General features: G+C 39.6%; 2 protein-coding genes and 1 pseudogene across 3 annotated transcripts in view; all 3 read left to right on the top strand.

Annotated features, from left to right (window-relative positions):
- The window catches only part of MACF1 (microtubule-actin crosslinking factor 1), a 352,523-nt gene that overhangs the window by 219,174 nt on the left and 114,761 nt on the right, over window positions 1-18,588 (top strand). For both annotated transcript variants that reach the window (XM_008565851.1, XM_008565852.1), the window contains exons 36-37: window positions 16,529-16,678; window positions 17,568-17,801. In XM_008565851.1, the coding sequence (XP_008564073.1) occupies window positions 16,529-16,678; window positions 17,568-17,801 (384 nt within the window). The remainder of the gene's footprint in view (window positions 1-16,528; window positions 16,679-17,567; window positions 17,802-18,588) is intronic.
- On the top strand, window positions 991-14,689 carry LOC103584996 (microtubule-actin cross-linking factor 1, isoforms 1/2/3/5-like). Its single transcript, XM_008565850.1, has 5 exons — window positions 991-6,369; window positions 6,998-7,147; window positions 9,688-9,903; window positions 9,992-10,141; window positions 13,825-14,689. The coding sequence occupies exons 1-5, from the start codon at window positions 991-993 to the stop codon at window positions 14,143-14,145; spliced, it is 6,216 nt and encodes a 2,071-aa protein (XP_008564072.1). The 3' UTR covers window positions 14,146-14,689.
- LOC103585005 lies at window positions 11,408-12,070 on the top strand (annotated as a pseudogene).

Genomic DNA, 18,588 nt, shown 5'->3' on the forward strand with positions numbered 1-18,588 from the left:
ATTGAGAGTCAAACCTTGGTTTCTTTCTGGAACTCACTAGTTTTGTGACATTGGACAAGTTACTTAATCTCTGTGTGCCTCATTATTTAATCTGCAAACTAAAATTAAAACAATCGTTTTCATAGGATTGTTGCAAGAATTAAATATCAGTGCTCAATAAGTCTAATAATATGCAGTAGTGGTAATCATGTTTGTTGTACTACCCATTCTATCCTGGACCAGAGGAAAAGTTACTAGTGGTTTCAGAGGCAAGGGTCCCCAATCTGTTCTTTCCTTGACTTACCACTTTCAAGGCCTAAAACGAATTTAACTCGGAGACATTGCCTTGGGAGAAGCTAGCATTGGCCGCCAAGAGTACAACTGCTCCAACTGCTGAACAGTTGCATCAGTAGTTTATACAGGCCCATTTATTGGGAGGCACAACTGTTCTTTGGCTATTGGGCTGCTTAAATCTCTCTTCTCTTCCTATGGACCAGTTCTGCTATACTCATCAGCAGGAAGTGCTAATTCCTGAGTCTTCTGCATGGTTTGCAACACTGAGAAGTTGTTACATGGTGTTGAATTCTCACTTTTTGGGAACTGGTATGTGTCTGTAAGAACCTTTATAATGATTTAGTCTTAGAAATATCTGTCCTCTCATTTTCATTGCTTGCCACTTTGTAGAGCTTGTCACTGGGATATGCTTAATGCTGCCATACCTCAAGTAATCTGTGAACTTCTGGCCCTGTTAAACATTCTGCAGTATAGAAAAATTCTTTTTTAGCATTAACACTGCCAGACTTGCTTGCTTCAGAGTATTTCCTACGTGTTAGGGCTGGGTTTTTCTCGTGGTGAGAACTTCATATACTATAGTTCTTTGAATGACTCAACAGTTGTGCTTCCCCATTGGCTTTGACTCAGTTTTCTTTTTCACTTTTCTTTTAGGGTTGCAGAGCAGTTGCTGGGGTGATTGACCTAGGCACAGTGGAGATATTTCCCATCTTCAGAGCCATGCAAAAGGGACTCATTGATCAAGACACAGGCCTTGTGCTTCTGGAATCCCAGGTTATCATGTCGGGCCTCATTGCCCCTGAGACCAGTGAAAACCTCTCTTTGGAGGAGGGTCTAGCCAGAAACCTCATCAATCCCCAGATGTACCAGCAGCTCCGGGAGCTACAGGATGCTTTGTCCTTAATAAGCAGACTTACTGAGAGTAAAGGCCCTCTTTCTGTGGTGGAAGCAATTGAAAAGAGAATAATCAGTGAGGGAGTTGGACTGAAAATCTTAGAAGCTCACCTGGCAACTGGAGGTTTCAGTAACCTGGAAGAGGCTTTTCATCAAGGCCTTATTTCTGCATGGCTTTATTCAGTGTTAGAGTCTCACCTGAGGTCATCTAAGAATTTGATAGACCCCAACACAGCTGAGAAAATCGGTTTGCTAGATCTGATGCAGAGATGTATTGTCCACCAGGAATCAGGGTTGAAATTGCTGCCCATCAAGCAATTGGCAGGGGGAATGGTGAGCTTGAAATCTGGCCGGAAGGTTAGCATTTTCCGTGCAGTTCAGGAAGGGCTAATAGATAGGCAAGTAACTGTTCGGCTGCTGGAAGCTCAGCTTTTTGCTGGTGGCATAGTAGACCCAAGAACAGGACACAGACTTACAGTGGAAGAGACTGTAAGACATAATTTGATTGATCAAGATATGGCCTGTGCTATTCTGATAAGGCAGCTTCAGATGGGAGGCATCATAGACACTGTCACTGGGTGTAGGTTGACAATAGATGAAGCAGTGAGCAATGATCTAGTAGCTGCTAAGATCGCCCTTGTGATTCTGGAGTCCCTCTGGTCATTCATGGGGTTACTATGGCCTGAATCTGGAGACATCCTCCCAATTACAGATGCCCTAGAACAAGGTATTGTGTCTACTGAACTAGCACATAAAATCCTTAGTAACCGACAGCATATTAAGGCTCTATTTTTACCAGCGACCACAGAGATTTGTTCCTGGAAGAAAGCAATAGAAAATGGTATCTTGGACAAAGATCTTGTCGATAACTTAAAGTCACTTTATATACCTGATGTGATGCCACACATGCAATTAGCAGACTCTTCAGAACAAAACAAATCGAACATTAATCCTGGAGCAGCAGTTCCACCATACAGCAAGGGCCAACCCGAGGACATAGCAAGTCGTAGTGAGAAGCTGTTGTTTCAACTGATGACTCATACCTATATTAATGTGCAGAATGGACAGAGGCTGCTTCTGTTAGATAAAGAGCTGATGGAGACACTAACCTCCAGAGGTAAATATCAAATAAGCCCTCCAGAAGTGTTTGGAATTGGGCACCAAAGACTAGAAACTCCTGAGGAATTGCAAGAATCAGCTAATATGAAAATCACAGAAAATTTCAGTGATGGGCTGAGTGTGAGGCCATGTGCATTCCAATTTTCTTCTCAGAATGAAGAATCTCTCAATCAGGAAGATTGCACTGAAGCAAAAGACAAAAAGATCATTGTAGAAGAAGAAGGTTCTTCTGTGGAGAACCCCGAAAAGGATCTGTTTATAAGAGAACAAAAAGTGGAAAATCCAAATGTTGACACTTTGAAGGTCATAAATAAAGTGAAATCAGAGTTAGAAAGGCAGTTGTTAGATATCGAAAAGGAAGACCAAACAGAAATGTGTACAAGAGAAAATGTCAGCAGAGGACTTCTCCCGACGGTACCCCCCGAGGAAGCAGAAGATGTGCCCTTGGTGGTTTACAAAGATCTTTTTTCTGTTGAAAGGCTAAAGGAAGAATGGCAAGCTCTCAGAAAGACTTCCTTCACATGTCAGAAAGAACAAGCAAACACTCTTGAGATTGAATATATTCCAGGGGAAACTGGAAGACCTCTCATAAAACCCCAAAGTAAAAAGTCACAATTTCAGGTAGAGAAAACTACAGATTTAAAATTAGAACTAAAGTCTGAAAATGATATGAATATTTATTCTCCGGACAAAAAGAAAGTGTTAAATAAAACATATTTGGCTAAAAGTGACCATAAACAAAGTCAAGAAGGGGAAGACATTGCAGGTGGTAGTATGATAAGAGAAAAGACCAACGAGGACAATAATGATAGTGAAAATTCCCTGTCATGCAGTCATCCTTCAGAATTGCTTGAAGAAGCTACCTTAAATGAATTATCTGCACAGTTATTAGATGGTGGTATTTTTCATGAGCAAACAGGTCAAAAGCTTTTACTAAATGAAGCAGTCACCCAAGGCATCGTGCCCGGCCATACTGCTGTGAAACTTATGGGAAAGCTGAACATGTTTCGGGGATTCTTTGACTCTCAGACCTGCGAGTCCTTGTCAACCGAAGAAGTCATTGATGAAGGTCTGATGGATGAGAAATTATTACATAATGTCCTCATGACAGACAAAGCTATAAGTGGTGTCTTAGACCCCCGTACTCACACACTATTTTCTGTAAAGGATGCAGTAGTAGTTGGACTTCTTGACGAGAAAACAGCCACCAGAATTTTAGAGGGGCAGGTCGTGACTGGTGGAATTGTTGACTTGAAACGAGGCAAAAAAGTTTCAGTAACTTTGGCCTCAAATCTTGGCTTGGTAGACAGTGCTGATCAGACAGAGCTTATAAATCTGGAGAAAGCTTCCAAAGGCAGAGATGCTGAAAAAAACATTAGAGAGAGATTAATTAGTTTACAAATGGAAACAACAGGACTTATGGACCCTGACAGCAAAGCCTCTTTATCTGTTATGCAGTCCATTGACAGAGGTCTTTTGGAGAGAGAGGAGGCCATTCATTTGTTGACTAAGCAGGTGGTAGATGGAGGTATCATTCACCATGTATCTGGGATGAGGCTTTCTGTCGATAATGCCTTTAAACATGGCTTGATCAGTGAAGATTTAGCCAAGCAACTGAAAAGAGTTGAGAGCTTAAAGCTCCATCAGTTTTTTCATCCTGAAACAAAGGAAACTATTTCCCTCCCTGAGGCCATAAAATTAGGTCTTGTTACCCCAGACTTAAAAAGAGAAATCCAAGAAATTCAAGCAGTTACTAGAAACTTTTTGGATCTCATTTCTGGCCAGAGATTGACCTGGGCAGAAGCTAAAAAAGAAGGATTGCTAACTAATAAAGCAGGATTGTCTCCAGGAATAATGCATGGGATTGTAGATCCTGAGAATTACAGAATTGTTCCCTACTCAGAATTAGTAAAGAAATGTAAGATTGATACTGAATCTGGACAGAGATATCTAGAAGTAATTCCCTTCTCAGACATTAAAGACGGGGTGAGTGACATAGTACTTACATTGTCTCAAGCAATTCAGCTTGGGAAAGTAGACTTTGCATCTACACTGAAGGTTCTGGAAGCTCAGGCAAATACTGGTGGAATCATAGATACTGCTACAGGAAATAGACTGACATTGGCATCAGCTTTGGAACAGAAATTGGTGGATGAAAACATGGTTAGAACTATTGCATCTCATCAGGTGTTAAGAGGAGGAATCATTGACATATTTAATGGTCAGAGAGTGACTTTAAAGGAAGCGATTGAGAAAAGATTTATCAGCCCTGAACTGGCAGCTATGATCCAAAAAGATCCTTTGGAGTCCAGTGATGACAGGGCTCAGATTGAAAAGCAAGATGGAATTGAAGTATGTGAATTAAAGAATGAATTTCTAAGAAAGGAAATGTTAATTGCTTATAATCAGACTGCTGAAATGAGTTGTGATAAAGGAAAAAGTAAGAGATTATTTCAGATTGAAAGCCAGTCTACACAAGAAAAGGTTAAAGTGAGAGTTTCAGATGAAGAGCAGATGAAAAAGAGCAGGGAAGTTTCATTAAAGGAATTGGAGTGCAAGGATCCAGATAAGCAGAGAGCTTCTCTGGATACTAAAGAACCTGTCAGCATCAGAATTTCTCATAATCTTAAAGGTAAGTCTTGGGGTCAAATTTTAGTGACACACTCTAACTCAGAAGTTTGTGATACTAAACTCAAAGAGGGGGCTAGAAATAACGTGGAAAAAAATGCAGATGAAGAGCAGGAAAAAGTAGTAACACAAGTAGAAATTCTCTCTCATATGAAGCAGTTCACCTCAGGTCTAGATTCTGAAGAAATAAGAGAAAATCAAGGGGAAATGACTTGGGAAGTTCAAGAATCAAATCGTGAACTGTCAGGTAAATTGCTGAGTGAGCAGGTTTTGCAGCAACCGTTGAATACCAGGAACAAGAGTAAGAGAGAGAAGAGGGAAATGATTGTGGAAGAAAATGTGAAAACATGTAAACGAGCAGTTCTTTCTGAAGAAAAACTGAGTCAGAAAACTGCCATTAGAGAGGAGTGTGACTCTAATATAAAAAGTCAACCTATGGAAATGACTACAAGTGAAAAAGGGAAAGAAGCTGATAGAGAGATGGGACTTTCTAGTATTTATAAAATTGAAGACTCTTCTTCCCAAGTGAGAGCCAAAGGAATTTCTTTAAAAAATCAAGATACTTTAACATTCTTCAGCTGTAAACAGGTCAATGAAGGGGAAGTAAAAAATTTAAGCTTCTGCTTGAATTTAGAACCAAAAGAAAATTTATTTCAGGAAATTACTGGTGGGGCCCAGAATGAACAATTCTCTTCTATGACCCCAAGACCTGAAGGATTGCACTACCAGGAATCAGTTGGAAAAGCCCAAGTTACAGACACATTCCATATTTCCAAAACAGACAAGTCTTTCCAAAGAACCACCAGACAGGAGGCCAACTATTGTCAGGATTCCTGTTTTACTTCTAAGACTAAGGAAACCAAAGATCTGATTTTCTCATTTAATGAATATAAAGAAAAGTTGAACCAAGAAGTACATTTTGACTCAACAAGAGCTCATGAATTGGAAGAAATTACAGTTTCTAGAGTAGATCCAAAAGAAGTCAGTTATCTAGAATTCTCAGACAAAAAAGACCATCAACATCAGGTCAGCAAAAGTGATCGTGAACTTCGTGGAATTCTCAAATCTCAAATAGCAACAACTCAGGAGATAAATATAGAGAAATTTCTAGAAATGGCAAACCCTATAGTTACAGGTCTAGAAGCAGGGTCCTGTGAAGACATAGTGACTCAGAGAGGTCCCAGAGTCTTGGTATCTCTTCTTCCAGAGAAACAATTCAAAGATGTGTCTCAAAAAGAGAATACAAGGCAACAAGCTTCCATCATTAGTCCCACTATTCTGGAGACGAGTGAAGAAAAGACAGTACCCCTAACGTCATGCTCTACAGTGAAGATGGATGGGAAGACACCACAGGAAAAACTCAGAGAGAGCCCTGGCAGTGAACAGACTTCCTCCATGACTGCACCTGGGAGAAAAGGAAATGAAGATGTAAACCCAGAGCCCTTCAGAGCAACTCAGGTAAGTTTCCCAGTGGTCTGTTTGCATTTTTTTAAAGGTATGACTAGTTTAATACTAAAATTTTTAACCGAATACAGAGTTTACATGTGTATAATAGTATGCATATGTACATCTTAGGGTACTGGAAGATTCCCTAAGATATGACTCAATTTATCATAGATTTATAATACAGTTGTTGCCCGCCAGCTGCCAAAAAAAAAGCCAAATTAAAAAAAACCCTCAACCTTACTCATAATAAGTGAAGTGGAAACTGTAGTACAGTTGTTGGAAAATTAGGCAATGGCTCTGAATGTCTTCCTAAAATTTGCAAGGGTTTTAAATTGGAAGCTAACATAGGATCTAATTTGAAATACTGAGGTGATGACACCTAAAATCAGAATAAGTTTTGGAAATTTTCCTAAAATATGCTTGTAGATTGATAATTATGATCTGCTATCTGCAGAAGTTAATAAAATCACTTTCATCTGTTGATTGTATTGACTTAGACAGAATAACGTATTTTATTTCATTTCACCTTATGTGTAGTAAAAATTGCTTCTGTTTGCCTAACAAGAAACACTGCCTACTTTAAAAGGCAACTTAAAGGAGAATGTTGAAATTTGAGTGAGTTTTCTTTTTGGTTCCACAGAATGTATTTAACCGGCGTCTCTGTTTAGAACATGATGAAAAGCTAGTATCCTATCTGTCTCTGTTACGGGACATTGAAATGAGGACCAAACAGATTCAACCTTTGGAGCTAAACATAGCAGGACTACAGGATCTTCTGTGTCAGGCCAAGGTAGGTTCCCAGGGACTTCTACCTGGCCCGCTGACTTCAAGATAGCTGCCTCCATTTTTCTTGAAGATTTCAAAGCTTAAAAGGACCTGCTTGGCACTTTATTCCAGGGTAAAAAATCTCGGGCCCTTATCAGATAATTGTGGGATGAGCTAGGTTTGTATAGACTGGACAAGATTTATAATGGGCAGATTAACAGACTTCAGACAGACTATGAATCTCATTACCACCACTTGTTATCTGTATCATCTTAGACTATTGAATAAGGTAAGCTGAAAAGCAGCGTGATCAGTTAGAAAACTGTTGCAGTAATTCAAGCAGGAAATGTTGAGGGATTAATATAGTAGGTTAGCTATATAAGTTAATCTCTATTACTTCCCAAAACTCCACTAAGACATCAGACAAAAGTATTTTTTAAAAATGCATAAACTGGGCTGACAGGTTAGCTCCCTTGGGAGAACACGGTGCTGATAACACCAGGGTTGGTCAAGTGTTCGGATTCCCTTACCGGCCAGCCGCCAAAAACAAAAACAAACAAAAAAACCCCACATAAACTCACAGAGAGAAAGAAAACGAGAGGAGAAAATAGCAGTAAAATTTTAGAAGTTAGAAAGCGGATGGATGAAGAGGTAACTGCCTGAGCAGACCAGAGAAAACCAGATCTTAAACTTGTAGTGGAAGAAGCTAAGGAACAACCTGATTTATACTGAACTCCCCAAAGCCTCAAAACTTGGTAGCACCAGAAAGCAGAGATGAAAATGGATATGCAAACAGGTTGTAATTGGTTTAAGAAGCAATTAGGCCTTCAGACTTCCAACTTAACTTCACATAGCCTGGCAACTGCTCATGCTGAGCTCTAACACAAGACTGGAGGTTTATCCTCTGAGGAACTTAATACAGGATATCTGTAGACTAGGAGATCAGCTACAGTTGAAGGTAAGGATTCCATACTGAAATCAGTAGGATTAACTGAAAGTTTATATACTGAATCTTGAGCTTCATCCTTTCTTTGCTCATGGTTTGACCAGCCCACGGGGAAAGACCTAATGTTACTGATATCAATGGTTTCCCAACTATATGGCCCAACTCTGTCACCCTCAGTGAAGACTATAATCAGCAGTCCCACCTCTGCAGATAGACTTGTAGTCAGGTTTTCAGGGCATTATTCTCAAACATGGCATCCAGAAGGCTTCTAATACAAAAGACAGGCCAACACAAAGAAAAGAAAAAGGGACTTGGAGGAAATAGAGACTATTCAGGAAGAAAAACATTAAAAAACATCATTTAAAGGATAAAAAAATAGATTGAAAAAGTACAACTGGGCATCTCTGAAGAACACCAGGAAATACTGATCTCACAGTTAGCAATATTAACTACTGCAGGGAGACTGAGTCCAGTAAGGACTAAGGGGAAAATTAGCACCTGAAAGTCATTGGTGATCTTGATAAGAACAGTGTCACTGAGGTGGTAGAATATAAAGTAGCTTGCTGTGAGAATAAATGGGAGGTTGGAAAGTGGAGACAATTAATGTAAATCATTTTTTCCAGAAGCTTTGTAGTACAGGCAAGGAAAGAGTAGGACACTAGCTAGAGGAGATGGGTTGAAAGAGAAATGTTTTAAACAGGTTTTTGGGCTGAGGAGAAATAGCCAATAAAAAAAGGAGAACTTGAATTTAGAGAAAAGAGGAAGTGATAAGTAACAGGATCAGGTCCCTGAGAACATAGAAAGACAGCCTTGAGATGGAGGAAGAGTAGCTCTTTCACTGAAGTTGGAGGTTTGGAGTTGTCTCAGGATTGGAGTCACAGTGAAGACAGGGATTAGAGGTTCACCAGTTCTTTCAATATCCAGAGTATGGCCTTGAGCAGGGTGGCTGAAGGGGAAGTGAGGACGATGCCCAGAAGAACTACCAAGCTTTTCCACAGCTTATTTCTGGCTTCTCTGTTGAGGACAGGATATTATAGACTAGCTGAGCGGGAAAGCTGGTTTGGGATGTCATTATGTTCTTTGGTTCCCTTCTCTTAGAATTTGGTGGCTGGGCTGTAAGGGGATCCGAACCCTTGGCCTTGGTGTTTTAATACCATACTTTAACCAACTGAGCTAACCAGCCAGCCAGTTCTCTTAGAATTTGGAGTGGAAGAGGTTTCCTTTGGATTGACTTATTTTGCTGTACATTAATTCTGTATAACAGCTCCCTGGGGAGAGGCAGCAAGTGGTAGTGGAGGGAACATTGCACTGAGTCAAATCTGAATCCAATTCCTGGCTCTTCTGCTTACCAGCTGGGTGACCTCAGACCAAAAAAGTTCATATTTGAGTACTGAGGCATCTCTTTTGTAAATCCAGAATAATAACATCTACCCTGCCTACCTCATGATTATGAGAACCAAGTAAACTGATTAATATAAAAATGTTAATACATAAAAACATTTCCTAAACACTAAAGCCTGTGTAGGCATGAGGTGAAAGAGAAATGTGTTGACAGCTGATCCCCAGATGGCAAGATTTTTGGCCTAGATTTTGGAGATAACTCCACTTTATCCCCTCAGGTATTAGACAGGGAGCTAAAGGATCTGTCCACCTTGGTGAGCCAGGAATTAGAGTGTGTGAATCAGATTATCATTAGCCAGCCTCAAGAAGTCCCTGCTCAACTGTTGAAGGCTCTAGAGAAAGATGCCAAGAATCTTCAGAAGTCTCTCAGCTCTGTGAATGATACCTGGAGTTCCAGACTACTCCATCTCCAGAATGCTGTGGAAGTAAAAAAGGTAGCATCTTGTATTTATACACAAGGGCTCACAAATTCTGGGCAGGCTTGGAGATTTTTATAATCTGATTCACCATTTATTTCTTAAGACTAGAGTGTCAAGTCAGCACATGCATCTAGAAGGCAAACTTCAAGATCTGAGAGCCTGGGTTGGTAATACCAATCTTATTCTGAAAAGCAAGGGATATAATAAGGAAACAGATGTTGCCAGCCTGAATCACTATCTCCAACAGTATGAGGTAAACTCTCTACTCATTCTCAAACCTGTTTTTTTTTTTTTTTTTTTCTTTTGAGTTTTATCAGTTTCATTTTCCTGCTAGGCAAACCAAGGTACTTACCTTTCTTAGAAAGTCTGACTTTCCATTTCAGAAATAAAGTCAACTATGTTTAGTTTTTTAAGTTATCATACCCCTGGAGCTTTAGTGATTATGATTATTTTTACTTTTAGCTATTCTCTGAGAGAGAGTTTACAGAATGATGTATCATTATCAGCTTCATCTCTTCTTTATAACTGAGCATCTAGGATCTGTCCCTTGTTTCTGTTTTGCCCAAGATCTAATCCTACACAAACACACACATGTACATACACACATTAATTTCAGGAGAACTTTTGATCAGTGATCTAGAGCGTAGGTTGGCAAACTTTTTCTGTAAAAGGCCAGATAATAAATATTTTAGGCTTTGCAGGCCATATGCAAATAGCCCATTTCTGTTGCAATCACTCAACCCTGCCATTGAAACATTAAAGCAGCCATAGATAGTACATAAACAAATGGTTGTGGATGTGTTCCAATAAAACTTTATTTACAAAAACAGATTTGGCCTAGGGGCAATAGTTTGCTGACCCCCGATCTGGAGAGATGCTTTTCTTCTTATTAAGCCCCAAATTAACCGGTTCTTTTTATTAGTCAGTGAGAGAAAAGTTAAGATTCTAAGATACATATGAGCCAGAGATATTTCCCCCCAACATTGTCTGTGTTGTTGTTGTTATACTTAAGATTGTATCAGATATTACTCATGTCGGTTTATAAGCCCTCTGCTATAGAGGGATGTCCCTCTCCTTAAACTCTTCAGAACATCAGAACTAGAGATGTCTCCTCTTCTGTTCTATCCTCTCTCTTTTCCTTAATCTGAAGAGAAGGAGACCTGAACTTTTGTCTGTGGTCAACCTTGTATACAATCTCATCCCTATTTATCTTGTAAGAGTTGGCCTGCCTCTCTTTTTCATACCTTTTTTCCAAAGATATCACTGAGGAAGAGAGTAGCAAATTTTATCTGCTTGCTAAGATATAAAAAAAATTCCTGTGACATAGTATGAGATATAAAAACATAGAGTATTTCATGCATTGGTGCCCTCCCCAATTTATAACTTATATGAATTCTCTTATGGGAAGAGAAAAACAGCCTAAGCCCTATTTCCTTTGTGAATAGTTTCCTAAATCCATATGTTCACGGATTAAGAAAGCATTGTGCTCTTTCCCTTTGGCATACCACCAAAGATCCTCATGTCTCTATGGGCTGTCGCCCCACCTGGTTACTGGTATTGTAAGAACAAGCCATACCCAAAGTCTTGCTTCTGCCGAGGTGTCCCTAATGCCAAGATCCGCATCTCTGACCTTAGGGGAAAGAAAGCAAGAGTGGATGAGTTCCCACCTTGTGGCCACATGGTGTCAGATGAATATGAGCAGCTCTCCTCTGAAGCCCTGGAGGCTGCCTATATTTGTGCCAACAAGAACATGGTAAAAAGTTGTGGCAAAGATGGCGTTCATATCCAAATGTGGCTCCACTCCTTCCGTGTCTTCCGCATCAACAAGATGTTGTCCTGTGCTGGGGCTGACAGACTCTAGACAGGTATACGGAATGCTTTTGGAAAGCCCTAGGGCACAGTGGCCAGGGTTCACATTCGCCAAGTTGTCATGTTCATCCATGCCAAGCTGCAGCACAAGGAGCATGTAATTGAGACCCTACACAGGGCTAAGTTCAAGTTCCCTGGCTGCCAGGAGATGAACATCTCAAAGAAGTGGAGCTTGAAGACATGGTTGGCTGAGAAGTGGCTCATCCTGGATGGTTGTGGGGTTAAATACATCCCCAACCGTGGTCCCCAGACAAGCGGTGGGCACTGAACTTGTGAGGGCTTCCACTGTGCTGCCCACTCCTTACTCATGCCCACTAATAAATCCTACTTCCTGACAAAAAAAAAAAAAAGAAAGCATTGTCTTAAGATCAGTATCCAAGAAGCCCTCCCTGCCTGCTTTGCAGGATTGATTGATTGTTCTCTATTTCAAAGTGATGGAGATATTGATATCCTGTTTTTATTGCATCCAGTATAACATAGTTGATGATCACTAAATGTTTGTGGGAAAATTACATGCTTTTACTTGCCTGAAAACACATGATTTTTGAGTTTGGGCAGTTCTTACTACTTTAAGGAAGTAGTATAACTATAAGAAAGTTTGACTATAATCCTTCACAGTTTAAAATTGTACAAGTAGTATTATTTACCATAAAAGTCAAATTTTAGTGAATCACAAATAAATTTTATATTTTCTCAGTACTGGCCTATCAGTAACTCACTGCTAGACAAATGCAAATAGATATTTGAACCGAAGAAAATAAAATTGGGGCTGGCCATTTAGCTCAGTTGGCTAAAGCATGGTGTTGGAACACACAGGTCAAAGGTTCGGATTCCTGTTCTGGCCAGCAACAACAACAAAAAAAGAAAGTAAAGGAAAGAAAATGTAATTAGACAGGTACATCTTAGCTTAGATCGGAAATGCGTGTTATACTTTCCAAACATTCACAGATATTTTGGATTAGGAATAGTATAATTCTGTTAGCATAAATAATTGAAAGCTCACTGCATTTAGAAATCAAGGTGCAGTAGAAGAAATTTAATTGTAATTTATGAGGAGTTTGGAGAGACCAAAAGTGAGAAAGACTTCCAGTGCTAGTCTGGTCCTAGAATTATCAGTGCCAATTACAGTAGTTCTCCCTTATCCATGATTTCACTTTCTGTAGTTTCAGTTACCTGCATTCAACCACAGCCAGAAATGATTAAAGGGAAAATTCCATAAACAAACAATTTATACATTTTAAATTGCACGCTGTTCTCAGTAGTGGGATGAAAGCTTGAGGCATCTTACTCCATTCTGCCCAGAACATGAATCATCCCTTTGTCTAGTTTATTCACACTGTGTATGCTACCCACCTTCTAGTCACTTAGTAGCTGTCTCATTTGTCAGATCAGCTGTCATGGTATCTCAGTGCTTGTGTTCAGGTAATCCTTAGTTTACTTAATGTCTCCAAAGCATAGGAATAGTGATGCTGGCAATTTGGATGTGCCAAAGAGAAGCCATAAAGTGGTTCCTTTAAGTGAAAAGGTGAAAGTTCTCAACTTAAGAAAAGAAAAAAATTGTATACCGAGGTTGCTAAGGTCTTCATTAAGAATGAATCTTCTATTTGTGAAATTGTGAAGAAAGAAAAAGAAATTCGTGCTAGTTTTGCTGTCACACCTCAAACTGCAAAAATTATGGCCATAGTATGTGATACGTGCTGAGTTCAAATGGAAATGGAATTAATTTTGTGGGTGGAAGACATGAACAGAAAACGTGTTCCAACCAACAGCAGTGTGTTGTGCCAGATTAACTTAGTCTTAATTAAACTAAACTTTATCGTAGATATGTATGTGTAAGAAAAATCATGGTATATGTAAGGTTTGGTACTATTCTCGGTTTCAGGCATCCACTGGGGGTCTTGGAACATAACCCCCTCGGACGAGTGAGGACTATCATATAAAAATACAGGAAATTAGCCTCTCTTTTATTCTGTTGGCTCTTTGATAAGAATCAACGTCTTCTTCAAGGATGGAAAAATAAAAGTTTTATTTATTTATTTATTTTTCCACTTTTCCTGCTTACCTTAGGATTTGAAACAGCCCATGGCTGAAAGGAAATCTCAGCTGGATGCTCTCGCTTTTGATATTCAGTTCTTTATCTCTGAGCATGCCCAAGACTTGTCTTCCCAGCAGAATCGACAGATGCTGAGGTTTCTGAATGAACTGCAGAGATCCTTCCAGGACCTTGTGGAACAGACTGCAGCTCAGACGGATGCCTTACAGGGTCATCTTCAACAAATGGAGCAGGAAGCCCAGGTTAAGATCAGACTGAACCAGGAGCTGGGCTCAGTTTGTCTTTTGGGATGTCCTCTGTCTTTGGGCTTTTTGGCCAGACTTCATGTATCATGATTCCAAGAACCTGGGTTTACCAATTTTGAAATTTCATTTAGGCCAGTATGGCTCTGGTCCAGGAGGCAGCTCTTCTGGCTGCTTTTCTTGCCATGTTTTTTATTTTATGTGTGTGTTTGAGAGAATACATGTGTTTACATGTGTATGCATGTGCAAATGTTTTATTTTAATGAAACTCTATCTTCACTATGTCTCATTGTCTGTCACTTTGAAATGAAAATCATATACCTATCCCTTTCTTCCTTTTACTTTCTCCCTTAGCATTCTTTTGAGAGCCTTTAAGAACATCTAGATACTCTGAGTTTTGAAAAGTATGGTTCTGAAATCAGTTTTATTCTGGGGCTTTTCAAATGTTTTACAATAAATTTCTTGACAGACTTCAAATAGTTGATAAGGAAATATTTATCAGAATCATCTCAATTTTTTAACACATTTTAAATTATTATTTTCTAGTACTTCTCTTCATACTGTCATTCCCAATGCTTATTCAGTCATGGAAAACAGTGCAACCTTATAACACCAAGGTCATAGGTTGGGAATCCCTGAACTGGCCAGCTGCCAAAAAACAAAAAAACTGTGTAGACACAGGTTGACACATTAAAAAAAAATAACCATCTGGGCCGGCCCCGTGGCGCACTGGATAGTGCGCCGCTTGGGAAGCGCGGCAGCGCTCCCGCCCGAGGGTTCGGATCCCACATACAGACCGGTTCCCACTCACTGGCTGAGTGAGGAGCAGGAGCAACACCGAGGGTTGCAATCCCGTTGCCGGTCCCCGGTCCGGTACGGGTGCGACACTGAGGGTTGTGATCTGTTGCCAGACCCGGAAAAAGACAAAAAACAAAAAAAAAAAAAAACCATCTTACTGTCTTCCATCACAACCCTCTTCTTGCAAAACTCAGCATAATTACATTAATAGTAACATCAGAACCTTAGAATGCCTAGAATGATGATTATGCCAGTTCTGCCATTTGAATAATAAGGTGGCATAGAGCAAGATGTTATTAGAATTGTCATTGTCATCAGCATATCCATCTCAGGAGCTCCTTTATTAAATATTGTGCAAAGTGGAATTGATCTTTTGAGTCAGACTTAAAGGAAATTAGGTTAGTCAGTGCCATATGTCCCCTCTTACAACTATATTGAAATTGAAATAAAATATTAATGAAACACTTTAGGTTGCCTTCCAAATCTGAACATTTGCAATGGCCTCACTTAGGAATTTTTATAGCATGGTACAGCATGTGGATAATTAATGAAGTAGCATTGGTGTGAGCCAACTTAAGAGATAACCCAGATCCAGGTTAGGCCCCTCAGCTGTAACAGGTAATAGAACTACATGTGAACATTCTCCCTGAACATGTAATTAATTAATTCCACAATGTTTATTAACCTTGTTCTTGTCAGAAGTCCTCAGCTTCTCTCTATATTTGCCCTGAATGTGTGTGTACGTCTGTGCGTTAACTTATTTGCTTTGCTTTTTCAGATTCAGTCTGCACCCATCCTAACCCAGGAAGACCCCGTTTTACAGAAGAAGAGCTCTTAGGAGTTCTCTTCCAGAGCCCTTCTATTTGTCCTAAAGAGGGGGAGAAAGGGCCAATTTGGGCACCTGTTTGTAAGTGCAGGTGACTGAAACACCATCATAAGGTAGAAACTGGTGGAAAATGGTTTTAGAAGGATGGTCAGGAGAACACATCATGCTCAATTGCTCAATCAGGTGCTTCAGTTTCATGCAACTAGATGAGATCTGGAGAAAGGATCAGGCACAGAATTATATTCCCTCTCTTCCCTTGGGCCTAGCTTTTCCCTTTGACATCAGTATAGTTACCTAAAAGACTGATCCAGTTGCTATTCTTGGGCAGCTTCCTTCCCAAAATAACCAAATCATGCCCTTCATGCCAGGCATGTAATCATTCTATTTAATGTGTCTCTGCATTTGTGAGACATTTGATTTATAAAGTTAACTCAATTATTAAGAAGCTCAATTAGCTTGTGAATTATCTAGGTCCTTGATTTTTTTCTTTCTATTCTAGCCTACTTCTCCACATTTTGACTTAATCTCCAGCAAATCCTCTGGTTCTAGTAGAGGAATTGATTAGCACCAATAATTTATTATGATCAGCATTATCATGTATGGATCAAAACCTGAACTAGGAGCTTTCTCTCCCAAAATTAACCCTGATTATCTTCCAGACCATAGACTTACATCAACAGACTGATGAAATGAGGGGAGCTTTCTGAATATGATTTCTGTGCCTTTTCCTGTTCTAGTCTCCCACCAACTTTTCCATCTTTGAGATTTCACCTTCCTGTCTTACGTTTCAGGGAGTTATTTTGTATTTGTAAAATGAGAATTATTGTCTCAACCCCTTTGCATTTTAATTAGACCCTACAGAAACAACAAAATACCTGTCACCAAAAACTGGAGGATCTTTGCACCTGGGTAGGACAGGCAGAAAGAGCGCTAGTGGGCCATCAGGGAACTGCCACCCAGATGGATCTCTCTACTTTGAAGAAGAACCAAAATGACTTGAAGGTGAGTGTGAGTTAATCATTTTTTCCTTTCTTCAACAATTTTGTAAAGGCTTGCTATGTGCCAGGCACAGTGCTTAGTGGTAAACAGCAGTGGTAACATCCCTGCTCCCATAAAGCTTATAATCTACTGGGGGAGACAGACATTATACAGATTATCACAGAAATGAATATATAATTATTAACTGTTGAATCTATAAAGGAAAGCTTATGTGGGAACATATACCAGAGAGACCCACTCTAGTCTATTATGTCAGAAAAGGTTACCTTGAAGAACTGTCACTTAAACTGAGAAATAAAAGCTATGTAGGAGATAATGCATTAAGGGGAGGGAAGAGGAAGAGAACATACATGCAGAGGCTTATGCATTGGCCATGAGGTGAGAATAAGACCAAGCACAACTTATTCAAGAACTAAAAGAAATCTAATTCACCTGGACTACAAAGAACAAGAGGAAGATTAGCAAAAGATGAGCTTGAAGAGGTGGGTAAGTGGGACCCATATCATGCTGAGCTTTTGTAGGCCACGTTAAGGATAAGGAGTGACAACCAAGAGAGTATAAAGGACCAACAGGCCTTGAGTCTGCTAGAATCAGGTTGTCATCTCTTCTTTATAGAAAGAATAATCTCTCTGAAAATAACTCAATACAAAATGAAAATGTGTGCTATTCCACATGTTTATGGGCAATCTCCATTTTTGTCTTTACTAAATATTTGCTTAGAAAAGTAAATATTTTATAATTTCTTTGCACTGGTGTAGGCCTAAACCTTAAGCAAATTATAGTAAGGGACTGTATACAGATATGTGGTCCTAGTCATTCCATCTTTGTACTGTTAGAGGACTTGGAAATACTCAACTTGAAAGCTCTGCCATCCCTGTTTTCATATATTAAGGATATACAGGACGACATTCAGAATCATGCCACCTCCTTTGCCACTGTTGTCAAAGACATTGAAGGGTTTCTGGAAGAGAACCAGACCAAGCTGAGCCCCCATGAATTGACAGCTCTTCGGGAAAAACTTCATCAAGCTAAGGAGCAATATGAAGCTCTCCAGGAACAGACACGAGTGGCCCAGAAGGAGCTAGAGGAAGCAGTGACCTCAGCCTTACAGCAGGAAACTGAAAAAGTAACCAGACTCTATGATACTTTTTCTTTTTTTAAAAAAAGTTTTTTGGTACCTACACAAATAAAAGATAATGAGGAGAAACTACCTTAGAGAAAGATTATAGAGTAACCAAAAAGGCTCCTTCTGGAGCTGGTCTGTGAGTCAGTCTTTATGCTTTCAATAAATATCTGGAAGGACTTCAAGTCAGGTGTAGTTGGTAGGATGTGTCTATTACCAAATATATACATATATACCCCCTGTATATACTCTGGCTAATTGAAAAATGTCAGAAAGAACTTAGTGAATAAGGGTATTATCTGGTGAGGAAAAAGCAAATGATATATTTCTTACATGGATCTAGAAATCTAGACTGGTGATCTCAAAGTATTGGGGAAAAATATCTGGAGTCTTAGCGGGCCATATGCTATCCCTAAGCTGCCTCTGTAGTTACGATGGGAATCATGGCACTGAGATAAACCAAAGAGAAGGTAAAGTTTCAGACATCTGAGTGGGGTCTTCTGCACTTTTCTCAACACTGGCAGATGGAATTCGAATTCTATGTTTAGCCTTGGGCTCTGATGCTAAAGAGGGAGATAGAGAACATGGACAAGAGAAATGTTACCTGAAGATGAATTTTGAAATACATGAATGTATAACTTGGCATATCATATTTAATTAATGAAAATATTTGAAGAGCCAATAAATAGAATTTGAGAGGCAAGTTTAAGAACTAAATGTTCTGTTTGGCTGAGAAAAGGATGGAGTAGGGAAGAGCAGTCAGATAATTGAATGTGAGCATGCTAGTTCT

Source organism: Galeopterus variegatus, unplaced genomic scaffold (assembly GCF_000696425.1).
Source record: "Galeopterus variegatus unplaced genomic scaffold, G_variegatus-3.0.2 Scaffold209, whole genome shotgun sequence".
In the NCBI taxonomy this organism is placed as follows: Eukaryota; Metazoa; Chordata; class Mammalia; order Dermoptera; family Cynocephalidae; genus Galeopterus; species Galeopterus variegatus.

Excerpts from the sequence above, each read along its gene's own strand:
- LOC103584996 (XM_008565850.1), top strand. The coding sequence starts at position 991 with ATGCAAAAGGGACTCATTGATCAAGACACAGGCCTTGTGCTTCTGGAA. Across the intron at positions 7,148-9,687 it reads ATCTTCTGTGTCAGGCCAAG|GTATTAGACAGGGAGCTAAA; the intron begins GTAGGTTCCCAG and ends TTATCCCCTCAG. Across the intron at positions 10,142-13,824 it reads ACTATCTCCAACAGTATGAG|GATTTGAAACAGCCCATGGC; the intron begins GTAAACTCTCTA and ends TGCTTACCTTAG.